This window comes from Sceloporus occidentalis, unplaced genomic scaffold (genome assembly GCF_023333645.1).
Source record: "Sceloporus occidentalis isolate IW3139 unplaced genomic scaffold, rSceOcc1.0.p SCAF_75, whole genome shotgun sequence".
NCBI classification, from domain to species: domain Eukaryota; kingdom Metazoa; phylum Chordata; class Lepidosauria; order Squamata; family Phrynosomatidae; genus Sceloporus; species Sceloporus occidentalis.
In genome coordinates, this window is record NW_028317055.1 from 2,187,326 (window position 1) to 2,202,081 (window position 14,756).

General features: G+C 36.0%; 1 protein-coding gene across 9 annotated transcripts in view; it reads left to right on the forward strand.

Annotated features, from left to right (window-relative positions):
* The window catches only part of LOC149285889 (teneurin-2-like), a 771,075-nt gene that overhangs the window by 256,219 nt on the left and 500,100 nt on the right, over positions 1-14,756 (forward strand). The window contains exon 7 of one of the 9 annotated variants that reach the window (XM_089494756.1): positions 7,498-7,528. The exons of the other annotated variants lie outside the window; for them this stretch is intronic. Coding sequence (XP_089350882.1) covers positions 7,498-7,528 — 31 coding nt within the window. The remainder of the gene's footprint in view (positions 1-7,497; positions 7,529-14,756) is intronic. 9 annotated transcript variants of the gene reach the window in all.

A 14,756-nucleotide genomic window follows, 5' to 3' on the forward strand; every position in this document is an offset into this window, starting at 1 on the left:
TATGGGGCTATATTGTATGGCTGTGCCACTAATAAATGGTTAATCCTTTATACTCTATGGCAAACAATGAGGTTTCAGTAACAGTTCTTAGCCACAGTAACCCTCATTCTTTTGAGAACCTATAGTAGAAAAAAGAGACTTTGGCGTAACCCTAGACCAGTGAGATAATCATGCCCAATATCATTTTCTAATAGATGAACTATATGTAAAAAAAAAAGGTATTTATATTTTGCATTTTATTTATGAAAAAAATAATCAATTATATTATTTCTTATCTAAAATGTATTGCACCTTAGTTGCACAAAGTGATTTTATTTGAAAATATTACTAGCAATATATATGTTGGGTTCGTTTACCTTGCTTTAAAAATCTAATAGCAGACGTTTGCGATATTAAGCAAACAAAGAATATTTTATGTTATCGTGATTTATGAAATTGTTTCCCAGCAGTTTATTAAATAGACAGCAGGTCTTTTTTCACTGTGCTTTAATTCCCTTTACACAGAGTGATGTTCAGCCGATTATAAAAAACCGCTTGAAAAAAAATCCTCATTTGACCCAAGAATATACATTTAAAAAAAAAATAAAAATAAATAAATAAAAACAAAAAAAAAATATATATATATATATATTAGGCTTAGGCTTGTAAGTACAGAAACAAGACAATTCCAAGTGAGACAGGATTCCAGTAATCAGCGTTCAATATTATTATTAAAAGTTAATTAACTGAAGGGATCATAAAGTTTCAGATTTGTTTCTAGAAACTGGGGGGTGTATCTGTCTCCTTCAGCTACTAGTATTTTAAACAATAAAGTCAATTTAAGTAGTGACATAATTGGTTGTAAGAGGTCCCCCTTTGACCTCGATTTGAGGTTCTAGCTGTGCAAATACTTCCTCTGCAGCATCTATCCTAGGGTTTTAAGGATAATGGCCTCCCATTTATGACATCATGAGCTGGAGTTACTATCCATACATTGAGTATGTAGAGAGTAAAATTCAGGTGTGTGTGTGCGTGTGTGGATGGAGTTACAACTCCATTAAATCAGCCATCAAAACCATGCCCCCCATACCATGAATACAGCTAAGCTGGGAACCACTAAATATTTGGAACATAGGATTCTGGCAGTATCTGTACCGTGACTAATTGCTCTCGTAATTGGAACGGTTTAATTACCCTCATTACTAAGACAGGCAAAATCTAATATTGATTGTATGAGAAGAGATTAAACAGGTTAAAATCATGAGCTATATTATCACATCTCAATACACTCTAGAGATGAGCCCTCTTTTCTAGCACTTGTCATGAAGCTTAAAAAAACTTCTACCTACGTACATTGAGCTATTGTAACTAATACTTGTTAAAATAAGAATGAGAACATTCAAGAACACGTTAGGTTCCACATCTGTCTTAATTTTACACCACTTATTTCCACTTATTTGGGATGAGGCATACCTCTAAACATGTGAAACGCACGACTCAGGCACCATCTACTTGGTGACCTCGGGCTACCAACTGCCCCCCCCCATTCCAAATAAGGACACAACGCAGGTTGGAGTTTGAAGAACCCACAGCGTTTATTTCTAAACACAATGTAACATTAACTCATATAATCGTAGGTGATCCTAAAACACTTATTCTCGCCAAAACCATAATCCCTTCATGTTAAATAATTTAGCAAGATCCCGTAGTAATTGGCCTAGGCATAATCGTAACCACCTGCTGCAATCCTTCTAGAACTGTGGTGCCAAAAATCCATATAACTCCACATGGGGCCCCACTCCATGAGGTGAACTATAGCCCTTTCGCTAGTAGTGTTGGCATAGCCCTCCCTGTAAGGGCTACCTAAAGGACCCTAGGCCATGCCAGGAGGTAACACTTCCTAACATAGGGAGGGTGTGGAATCAGCACGCCAAGATAAAATGGCAATGATAGCAAGTCACCTTATTTGAAGCCTACCCCTAGCCGCCTCCACAAGGGGGTAACTGGCACCTTAAAACTGCCATCCCTCAACCCAACAGTACAGCCACCAACCCACCTTTAGATTACATTATAGGTCATATATATATGACATTGTCTGGTCTTAGTCATGGAGCTCTTACAGTTAATACATAACCTTAAGAAAACGTAATACTTAAGAAAAATACTTTTTTTTGATGAGGAGCATGTCTGGGGTGGAAGTATTTTGTGTGCATGGGACTTTTAAGTGTTCTTGACTCCTATTAATAGCTTCTTATGTACTTAAGTAAGACATTTAGAAGAAGAATATGTTATCTTCTTTACCCAATTTATTTATAAATACATTCTGTGGTTTATAAACACATTACTATGTAATGGCTATAAAGCAACGTGATACACCCAGAAAACATTCTGAGTTCCTAGAAAAAAGGGACAGCAGGGGAGGAAACAGGGACAGATTAATATTGTTGATGAAGAAGGAGTGCTCTTTGCAAGGAAGGACACTTGAAAGGTATGCAGAAGTAAAACTAGAAAATTGGCCTGGGTCTGCCCTGTATCGCACACTGAAGACTAGATGATCGCAAGGATTTTCTGCTCTTCTCTAGTCAGGTGGATAATGAAGTCACAGCACGATCTGTGCCTCTGATCTGTGCAGAGTTCTCTTCTTCAACACTGCTTATGAAATGACATCAGGACCCTGGACTTTTAGTCATTGCTATTGACAAACCTAAAAAAATCAGAGGAAGAGACATCTGTGCTAATTTGTTAAAACATAACCGAAACATGAGGTCATTTATACCTATATCTTCTTACCACCAGTGTAAAGGGTTAATTGGCTGTCAGGATCTGAGACTCCTCACGTTTAAACTCCACCTTGTGTTTTAACAAAGGACATATAGCACACATTTATAAAAACACTCTCCATGTATGATGATATCCTATAATCCCCCAATGTTTTAACAGTAACAAGTTCAATTATTTTATTACTTGAGTTGAGAACCCTGCCATCAGCTTGCCTTATTGTACTTACACACAACGTTCCTGGTAAGAATGGTCAGAATTTGAGTGCGTTGCTCGTGAGGTTACAGTCCAACCTGTTTTTCTTATTATTTCTTATTGAATGCAACCTGGTTGCACCCTTTGGTTATTTGCCAAACATGGCGAAAACAATAAATAATAAAAAAGTGCTAGTTTTCAGTGATGTGTCCCCACACGTCGGCCGGTATCATATGCAGGAGCCCAGGTGGCTTTGTCCTAAATCCCCCTACGGTGTCATCAGGACAGAGCTGGAAGGTGAACTAAGTGGGGCAGCAAGGTGACTTTGGGAGTTGATACAAAGCTGCCAGCATTTGGCTCTTGGACAACTACAGTATACAGCAGACTCTCCCGAAATGGCGTACCTTCCAATATTAAAGAGGGCTAGTCTTGTTACGCTGAGAGTTCAGTTAAATAACAAGGAGCTTTCTTGATTCTTCATTTCATTTTGTTAAGTTGACAGGTGTGCATTTTGAAGATGAAAAATCCTAATGAATATGTTTTGTATGGAATAATTCAACCTGATGGTACACCATTGTGATTTTGCTTCAAAGACCAACTGAAATATGCATGCAGCTTCTTATATAAATCCTGACAGCCTTTGAATGTCGTGCATCTGTCCATTCTCTTTCTCCATGCCTTGTGTTTTTAATGAGTAGCTGACATTATTGAGTGCTGTTAAGTGAAGCTTTTGACTGAATAGAAGCAAAGCAGGGAGACAAACTTAAAAAAATGATTCTTTTTTTCCCCCATAGAATCTAAGGAGTTATATTTTTACTGGCGTATGATGTATTTACCTGACTTTGCCGTTACTACACGGGTTTTCGGAGGTTTGGAGTCCTGCAAGCTTTCCAACCTATGGGGCATGCATTGTAGCAAAATGCGAGCATTGAGGAAATCGATGACACTAAACAGATTTGGGGTTTATTTTAACCTTTTCAGTGCCAGGGTAGTGTATGCAGTGGCTTTCTGCTGTTCCCTAACAGCTGGCATGTAAGGGGTTAATGATGTTACTATCAATGATACCCTCTGTATATGGGGTGTATACGGGATGCATTGCATCGTATGCGAAGCACTACAAGGTCTGGCATCCATGCACCTGTTCCATATGAATAAGCCGAGCTACAGAACTCAGAATACCACGTTATTTAAAAAAAAAAAAAAAAAAAAAAATGAAATCTGAGAAACCGGTGTTTTACTATATATTCTTTATCCACGGGGAGCAAATTGTTAGCAATTCTTACCAAGCAAGTTTCTATCTGTCAATCAGATTACACAGAGAGTATACAAATTGACAAATTATTGATATATTTTGTCTGCCTGAATAAAAATGTGAAGCAAATTGCAGATAAACACATCCCGAAACAATCACAGATACTCTGCTGCACATTAAAATGTCAGTCAGGCAAAAAAAAAAAAAAAAATGTAACGAAAAGAAAAAAAAGCAGAGAGAGAACGAGAGAGAGACGCTGATTATCACTGTTTTCAAACCTAGACGTACAAGAATGGATCGTAAGATTAAAACAGCAAGTATGATGCCCAGCCATAGGAATGATCAGCTGTGGAACAAAATAATTGGCTTTGTTCTTTTACTCTAGATCTATTCTCTGTCCCCGTGTGTTGTTCTGTTTTATTCTTCATTTCTCCACCTATCCTGTGCCCGTGCGACTATCCCCTTACTGTACCTATCTCTAGCATTGCATTGTGTCGTTTGATTCACATATGTTGTCACATTCCATTGACTCGTCCCTCTTCTCTCCTCTTGTACTCACGCCTAGTGGTGCTTTCGCCAGAGCTTGCAGCCTCTCAGGCGAGTTTTAATCATGTGTGAAGCTCAGCTGGATCCAAGGCTCCTCTGCTGCCTTTTCACTCTCGTACAAGATTGAGCTGGTGTCACATCGCTCCTCTTCTTCCTCCCGTCGAAAGGGACCTTAAAAGGGGGAAGAACCAAAATTACAAAAAGAGAGCGAGCGAGAGAGAGAGAGGGACAGAGCAAAGGAGAAATAGACACTTTCTCTAAGTGTTTTCTCGCAAGCGTAAGGACTTACTGTAGCTGTGTGCGTCTGAACGGAATACAGGGACGGCTAGAAATGCTTCAGTCTGCTAATAAGGGAAGAAAGCCTTCAAATGAGGCAGGTAAGTGTATTGTCTCTATGCTAGAGCATACGAAGTGATCCCTTGTTTTGTGTGCATGTCTACAGATTGATCCCGGTTTCCTCTTCACTGAACAAGCGTGCCTGCAGCAGCGAGAAAAAAAAAAAAAAAGCTACAATATTTATTTGGGTTACAATAGAAGAATTCTTCAGAATCTGGCTCACATAGATCTCACAGCCTATTTCATGCTTATCTGATCCCTGCCTGGATGCTCAAGCTCCATAAGGCATTTTATTTATTTATTTGGAGATAATCATGAACCTTCATATTTTTGTAGACTTAGCAAACAGTTGCTAGGAAGCGTCGCGAAAATATGTATGTGCCGGTCTATATATATATATATATATATATATATATATAGGAATATATATATATGTATTTGCCAGCTTATCATTATAGCTAGAACTGCATTGAATCACCTTTATATTTAAATGGAATACATTTTAGTTTTTTTTAGGGTTTTTTTGTTGCTCGCTCTGTAGATACTTATAGGCATTAGACTTGCCTATTTTTTGTTTCCGTATAAATGAAGAGGAAGTTAATGGAAACAGAACATTAGCATCACGTTTGCATTTTTCTGTACTTTTAATGTTATACCACTAGCAATGAGGGCAGTAGGTTAATGCTGATTGTAAAATGAAGTTTACTCCAGAAGTGGCGTCTAAGCACATTGAAAGCTTTCTAATTATTGAACCCTTTTATAGGGAATAAAAAATAATTAAAAAAAAAGCTTGTTAAAATATAAGTTACATTGGAAAGACAGGTGCCATAGGGATTTGGCAGAGAAGCCTATATTTTTTTCACATGCATTTATTTTTTATTCAGAGAGGGATGCCAACCTTGCAATTTCCATACCAAAAAGTAGCAAAATGCAGGCTTTATTCTGTAAGCGCTGGATATTAGTGGCAGCTGGATGTACATAGTCCTCTTGGCATATGCAAGAATGTGATGATAAATTACTTGACCCAGTGTAGCACTGTTCACAAAAAGTATCTTGATTACCCAGCTTTAAAGACACCCATTGATTTTTTTTCCCCCTGAATATCCAGCTTTGTCCTCTAATCCCATCAGGCTTTCATTCCTTGCAGGAACAAGACATATAATTATTCTCCCATGATAACGGTACTGATAGCTGTATAGTTCATAGAAGTTTCTAAGGAAATGCACACCCGGTTGTAAGATTTAAATAAATATGTTGATCACAGAAATAATAAACTGTTGAGGTTTTTTTTTCTTTCTTTCTTTCTATGGGGATCTAACAATAAATCATAATTTTCGATTAACCGTTACCCAACCAGTTGTTAGCGGGCCCAAAACCAGCTTCAGTTGACTGTAGGACACTTCAGTGCTGAATGAGTTCAGAGACTTGTTCCTCTCTGATTATTAGATTTTGTCGTAGTGCACATGCCAAATGGCATCCCATATGTTCCCAAATAAAGCTGTGCTTCTACGCTTTGCTTTCGACGAAATGTTGAGGTTCTTTATTTTTAGTCCGTGCAGGTACAAGCTGGAGGCAGCCTATAGATCAATGTAAAATTGGATATTTAGGGCGCATTTGAAAAAAATACATGTGTGTGTGTATGTGTATATATATATATATATATATATATATATATATATATTTATTTATTTATTTATTTATACATGTGCATGTTCTCTAATGTGAATAGAATTTGGCTTTTTAGCTCAAATTATTGTACATGTATATGTGAAAAATTTGATTATTTCTCATCCCTAGCATTATGTCATTATAGGTTATATATATATATATATATATATATATATATATATATATACACATTTCCTTCCCTGGCTCTTAAAATTTTACATGTGACTCCTAAATAAAGGTCCAGTTTTGTGTATGTATATATAGATATATATATATATATATATATATATATATATATATATATATATATATATATATATAGTATCTATACATAATATGCAATATATATAGATTATAGTATGCTTTAGCTTTAGGAACCCATATGCCACATTTTGTTCTCTCTGTACATTTAGAAAATTCTGTTGTTTCTTTGCGCTTTGGCTGTAGTTAGAATAGAGTAATACTTGGCTCGAATGCAGCAATATTATTATTATTGTTATTTTATTATTATGAACAGACAACTTGTAGTCACTCTTAAATACCCCCCTAAAAAGTTGAGCCTATAAGCGAATATCTAAACTTACCGCAGCTTCGTTAAAAGTGATTAATAGTAACGACACAAACAATCACGGGCTGTATCCTCCAGCCAACCATTATCGAACCCAACGTATATATATAGAAGGTGAAACACCTGCTTCTATGTTTCAATGTGTATCCACGCTTTGTTATAGGATTTCCAGTAGATGATGCTAGAGAGTAAAGCAAAGCTTATCAGTGTAGGAACACATGCGACATCAGGATTACAGAAGAAAAGGAAAACCTTACAGGACCTGCTGTTACCACTTACCTGAGTGGGTGATTAAACACAAGACTACAATAAAGCCTTTCTTTTAGAGTTTAATGCTGAACAGATCAGGTATAAAGCTGTCACATCATCTTGTTCCCCGGCTTGGGGGTATTAGCTTCTGTTTCCAAATTAATACTTCTTTTTTTTTTTTAAACATAATTTAAAACTCAAAACAATTTACTAAAATCCGCAAAAATCCTCTGGAATCTGGACAAGCCTAATAGGCTAGAGGGTTAATTGAAATGTAATGCCCTTAAGTATATTCAGCCTCGGCTTGCATACGAATATCTGTATGGGATATGAAAGCGTGAAATTGTGACTATAAAACATGTAGATCTGGATACTCTGGATCCCGAGAAGCCGACGACTGCCATTGCCGTAATGATTAAATGGCTGAGTGTGATAAGAGTAGTAAGCCATATATGCAGAAGTTGATAGACGTTAGTGTCAAGCATATATATTCTTATTTAACACTCCTGCATGTGCCGTATATTATCTATACTTCACAGGGGCCTGATCATTGCCGCCATAATCAACATTTTTTTAATGAAAAAAAATTCTACGTATTGGAGGAACATTGACAACTTTCTTTGGGTCTAAAAGGGAGGCTAAAAATAGAAAATGCAAGTTCTCCTTGCAACTTGTTAACTAGAAGCACTTCCTGATATGAAACCGTATATATGATAGGAGTCTTTGTGGCAAAATGAGAAATTTGTCCCAGAGGACTAGAATCACAGAGAATAGAAAGATATTTTACTGATGCAATTTCGAGTAAGCACTGACCTCTATCTGTGCAAGCATTTATTTGTCCATGCGAAACATCCACTGTAATACTCTGCGCTCCTGTATATAGGGCTACTCCGTCATGCATATAGGTAAGTATATAGGCAAAAGCTACCAATATTTACGCTCGTATTGGCTTAGCCTACCTCATATGTGCTATCCTACTTTTTCTCTTTAGAGAAAAGAATTCATACATTGCAGGTTCAAAAAGAAGCTTTATACAGTCTGTTAATTGTAATGACAGTTTTTTCACAATATTTTAATAGCCAACGAAAGAGAGGAAAACTAGGGCATTAACAACTGAGCACATGCATAATTTTTTATTTGAAACTTGTTTCTAAAATTGTTATATTTCAGTTTTGGTCATCGTCAAATTCCATTGCAAATGACCAAAGATCAATCGCAGATTGATGAGCTTATAAATATCTAAACTTTCTACACGCTGGTTTGGGCTAACTATGTATTATTTGTGATGTGATCTGTAACCATGAGACCTGCCGTATAAAACCTCAAACAGTCCATACCCTTAAGTACTTCAATATATTGTGCGCTCTGAAAAAAATATTATTTCTGTATTTACTTTTTCACGCAAGATCGCCTGCCATTTCTAGTTAATGAGTGACATAAGGAGATTCTTCACCTTTCCAAAAGCAGAATTAGATATTTAAAAGCAATCAAATATATTTGATGATCTCATTAATTGATTTTTTTTTCCATTTTAAATGTTAAGTCTAGTAATTAATTCCCAAAAGAATATAATGATACTGTGAATTAATCCTACTGAAGACTTAAATTATTAGCTCTAAATCTACGGAGGAAAATGTGTTCCAAATAAGTCTTTTGTTACAAGTGTCCCAATAATGATATAGTTCTTAGGAAGAATTCGGATTTAATGTGTTTTGTGATGTTGCATTAATGTTCAGTCTTATGTATACAGTAATATTTGATTGCGTTATTGCTCTTTCATTAGAAAATAAAAAAGTTGTTATTATTTTCATACCTTAAGGTTAGCAGTTAAAATACTTTCAATAATTACAGATATTTGGGGAATGGCTAATCGTATTATTTTACTATTCGCTTTACTGGGCATTTTTAAATGGCACATAGAAAGTGACATCGATCATTAGTAATAAGGTGTGAGAATAAAGAGCACTTGTTACATAGCTGTCTTTTAAGAGTCGAATTGTCATGTGGATACCAGCACCAAGATTTTCCGATATTAAAAGTTAAATATAAAGAATGATCCTGTTTCTGTTGTGTGGATGTGGACTATATTTGTTATTTTTTTTATTTTTTGGAAATAGATGTCTGCTGACAAATATCAATTACAACAAGCATTATATAGTCCAGATTTTCCTGAAGTTAATTGGTGTCTGTTTTTTGGCGTGAAGTTGAAAAACAAAATAGAATGAATGTTGGTAAATCCTAAAAAATATTTATAAAGTGTATCTTGAACCAGCATTAAACAAACATAGATCAGGTCAATCTGATCGTTATGGAAACCTTATTGAAAAATCTGAACATCCTAGAATCCTATAAGCTAAATTAAGAAGCCATGTACTTGATTTGAGGAAAGGAGATAAATATTCCGTGTAGCCATGTTCCACATTAATAGTGATAGAAGACTGTTGAGCCAGGGAAAGCATTTTTAATATATCTTGGGGTGCTTGCTCTACTGGATGACGGGTGTTTGACTTAAAGGCGGTGATTCAGATCCAAATGTCTCATCTACACGTGTTGTCCAGATATCAGTCAATTCTTAGAGTTTGTGCAATTCAGTTTACCTAAATACTGTTATCAGGTTGTGGAAAGGAAAATTGGGATGAGTGTTTTCTTGAATAGTTACGTTCATAGGACCGGGCTTGGCATGACAATTCAAAGCACATAAGGCCATGGTTGGTCATGGTCAACGTTAGTCCTTATGTTCAGTAGGTGATTAACATTGTTGGAATTAATAATATAAAGTCACCCAGGGGCTATGTTTTAAGTGTATCTTTTTAAAACGGTGTAACTATGTAACTAAAGGAATGGTCAGGCTAACATGAATATCTCCCCGGTTGCTATGGTGAAAGACCACGTTCCTAACTTTGCATAATAATGTTTTTTTATCTACATATTACTACCAATAACTACAAAATAAACTTTGGAGTAAAACTGCACATTTTGCTAGAAGAGATGCCGAGATTGCATTATATAGAGGGACTTTATATTATTATTATTATTATATAATTATATTATATTATGTATTATATTATTATATATTATGTTAAATTATGAGACAGAAATATAAATATTTGGGCACATCAGTCAATTTCCCTATATAGTAAGGCATCGTGCAGAAATGTTTGCTCTCTATAGTATACACGCTGAATATATCAGATTTCGGTATTGTATGAAACAAAACAAGGGATCCTTCCTCATTTCTTATTTTAACAAAACAGGTTTTCCAACCTGCACATTCGGCTGCACTCAAGAAATATCCCAGTTTGTGGTCTAAGCAAAGTCACAGTTAGCAGGTTTGATGCACTCATTCAACTGTATTGACTACCGCTTTGACAGAAACTATTCTGAAAAGCTTTGCAAAGAAGATAACCTTAATGGAATTTTCCCCTCTGTCTTACCACTATGTATTTTGTAGCAGAAATTATCACTCCATTACTCCCCCCCCCCCCACTTGAGAGATGTGTCATCACTATAATTTGGCCTTCAACAAGAGAACATAAAATCCTCTAGAATAAATTTGAGCCAATAATGGGACAGTCTTAGTTCTAAATAAAGTGATTCATCTGACATGTGCGGCTTATGTTTACTTACCGTGGATTTCCATCATCTCGTCTCGCCCTATGTAGGCGCGTAATATACGTCACCCTATACAGATACAACCCATAAAAAACAATGTATGCAAATGCTAATTTACATACATATAATGAGGAGGAATTGACTAATGGGGGATTAGAGGATAATAATATACCAAATGTTATATGGAGCTGTTTTGGGGAATTCTTGATAGTCTCTATTAATGGGTTTTAAGAACCATTGTCAGTTTTTTTAAGAACAAGACTGGAGGGGTGTTTACACGCCTGGGTTCTGCCAGTTTACTAATATATATGCAGATATGTTTATGGATATATGTATGTTTACGCTGGTTCCTTTCTGTGTGCTTTTTGTGGATGTTCTGCGCACTCCCTTTGGTGAATATGGGATGGATAGGACTAAGTGCAATTCACTGAGTATGCTTTGGCATGATATAATCATGGGTTAATTGGTAAAGCTTGTCCACTTATTTCTCCGTCACTTGGCGTACCTGCTGTGATAACGGCATGGATCCCTGCTGGCTCAAAATATTCTAGCTCAGAATATGCAGTAAGACAACACTCTTTTATTTCCCCATTTTAATGCAATTGTCTAGAAGTAGAAAAATGGTTCCAACAATGATCCTTCTGGATCGTACATGTATTCTTCATCTATGGCAGGCATGTCATTGTCCACAAACCTGTAAATTGTATGCCCGTTTTGTTCTATTTTATTACCAATACAATACAAATACAATATACGTTTGGGCAACAAACAAAAAAAGTGACCGGCATTGAAAACTAATAAAGTAACAAAAAATTAAACCATCCTCATGATATTTTGTTGTAAAATACAAGTGTTTATTGAATGTGATTCTGAATAAGAGTTTTTTTTCCTTTCTTTCATTGAAAAGATTTCTTTTTTTTATGGCAGAATAAACTGTACATCTGATGAAATTGTGAGCATTAAGCTTTCACTAAATTCAAAGCATTAGAATGACCGAATGTCTCAGTAAATCAGGGAGAATTGACCAGGGTGTGATTTGTGTTAATGGAGTCGTATGCAAAATTCTGTCGCTTTATTGAACAGATTCCAGCATTTGATATAAAAAAAGGGCTAAAAGATTTGTTTTTTTCTTAAGCGCCAACCTATGTTTTTTTAGAAATTTTTTTTGCTAAAAGATTAACATTTCAATTACTTACCAGCTGAGTAAGTATATTACTTACACAGCTGCACGCAAGTGGCAATACGGTATCTGTGACCGCGTCTGTCTCCTCCTGTTGTGCTGTGTACTGAGAAGAGGTGTTGAGCCATTGAAAACCATATCACCAAATCGCCAAGACACACACCTACCATCTGCATTGTATTAAACATTTACAGCTCGCTAAATAATATGGTATTCTCCTATAGTGTAACGCGTTGCTAGATAAGGACAGGCTATAAACACCGTGATGACTTGTCCCGAAGAGCATTCAATATAAGCATTAATACCACAGGGTCAACTGGAAGGAAACGTAGAAGTGCCACTAAATGAATATTGCTTGTATTTTCACGCTGCATCACGTTAATTTAATTATATCGTCGACGTATCTTTGCAATCCAGTGTAGTGGAAACGTGTGATATTCACCTCTTTCTCTGAAAAACAAGTTCCTCGATTTTAAAACTGGTGTTTTCGTCAGGCCGATATACAGCAGACGAGAGTTACACAAGACTAGCTTTATTCATTTAGTGGTCAGTATTATTTGCAAGGCTTTATATTCATAATATTAACACATTTAAATAGTACATAGATTTCTTTCCGACTTGGGGGTTAATTTTTCTAGCCGCAAGTAGGCAAAGAGAAGACTATATAGCAACTGATGTAAAAACGAGATTATGTTTACAATGAATACATTTTTAACCTGCAGGGTCATATGGTATTCTAAAGCTTAAGTTGTCTTATGGATTGTGAGGTAAAATGTGAAGAATAAAATGCCTAATGCCACATATATGACCTAAGTTACCACTGAGAAAGCAATGGTGTTAATCAACTAAAAATGAACATTGATAATGGCATGTATGCATTAAAAAAAACAACGCAATATGTAGATACAATATTTTCTTTCCTTAGCAATAAATATCGTAAAACGAATTTAGACTTTGAAAATGGTAGCTCTTTTAATTAAAATGTCATTTCTGTCACCAAAATATTTATACAGAGGAATTTTCAACTTTTCTCGTTTATGAAGACTTAAAGACAGACTGTAAATTACATCCGAATGTAATACTACCATATGTTCTATAAAACCATTTATCGTACCCCTTCCCGCATGTACATTGCCTCTCACACACGCACGCTCCCACTAGCACACAGTAATAGCATTACACGCCTCCCACAAACTCAATATGAATTTTATGACTGACTTTTATGATGTCTAATTTATTTAGGATGGCAGAGCTCAAGAATGTATTTGTCTGGTATACACTAGCATATATGAATTTCATTTATTCCCAGAGTGAGCTAAAAATCCTTCTACGCTGCTACTACACGTTTGTGTTTTCACACCAAGGTTTAATTAAAGATTACCGCTTGGTCTCAGTGGTAGAAAATCTCTAGGCTGTCATCTAAATAAATAAGCAAATAATTATTTTAAAGAACCGCGATCTTGTGTCTGAATCGGGTCTCTTTCTACCAGGCGCTTACTGTCCTGTCGTGTCCTTATCTTTTGATTCAAACGCTCAATGAGAACGCATAGTACATTTATTAAATTAGCACTGTCGCCTTAGGCTGATGGGGGTTGCATATTTCAGCCAGTGCCATTATCGTCCACTTGATTAAAAGTACTATATTGTGACATTTTTACTACCGGATAGTTTGCAGAGAGTGATAGGAGTTTTCCTATCGTGTAAAAAGTGCTCTGTGGCTGTGCCTGCGACGCTGATAGGAATTGTTGCCCAATCGACGTTGTAAGGCATCCTTACCTTATCTCACCTTCAGTGCCATAGTGGCATTTTCTATTTAACTCTATGTTTCCATCTTGCTGCTGGTTTACTAATGCTCACTTTGCTTGATTTCTCAGCGCTTGGCATTTCCATGGAGATCCAGTAAAAAAAACAAAAAACAAAAAAAAACAAAGGCAGACCACGCTAATAACACAAAAACACAATTAACCCCATGATAACGTTTTTTATGTTGCTTTATTAGGATGGAAATTGCATCATGTCTTGGTTTCTAACATCACGTTTTAGTATATGATGAAATCATTTGTAACTAAAATCAGTGTATTCACAGTTGTGGCTTATCAGTGATGTCATATGGCACAAGGCACTAAAATCACCGCTATTTTTGGCAACTGAGGCGTGATTTCAATCTTTCTAAAGGTATTTCACGTGCCATTTCTTTTTCTTAGTAAGCTTATTTACCAAGACACATACTGCCCAACAGTCTCTAGCAGAGGGACTGTCCCTTCTATAAGCAATACATCCCTTTTTCCTCTCCTAAAGTTTCTAATTTCTAGGAATTTAGAATGTTAGGATGTGGGTATCATCATAGCAGACACAGTTAGTTTTACACAAAGTTCCTCTCTTTGAGGTCCCCA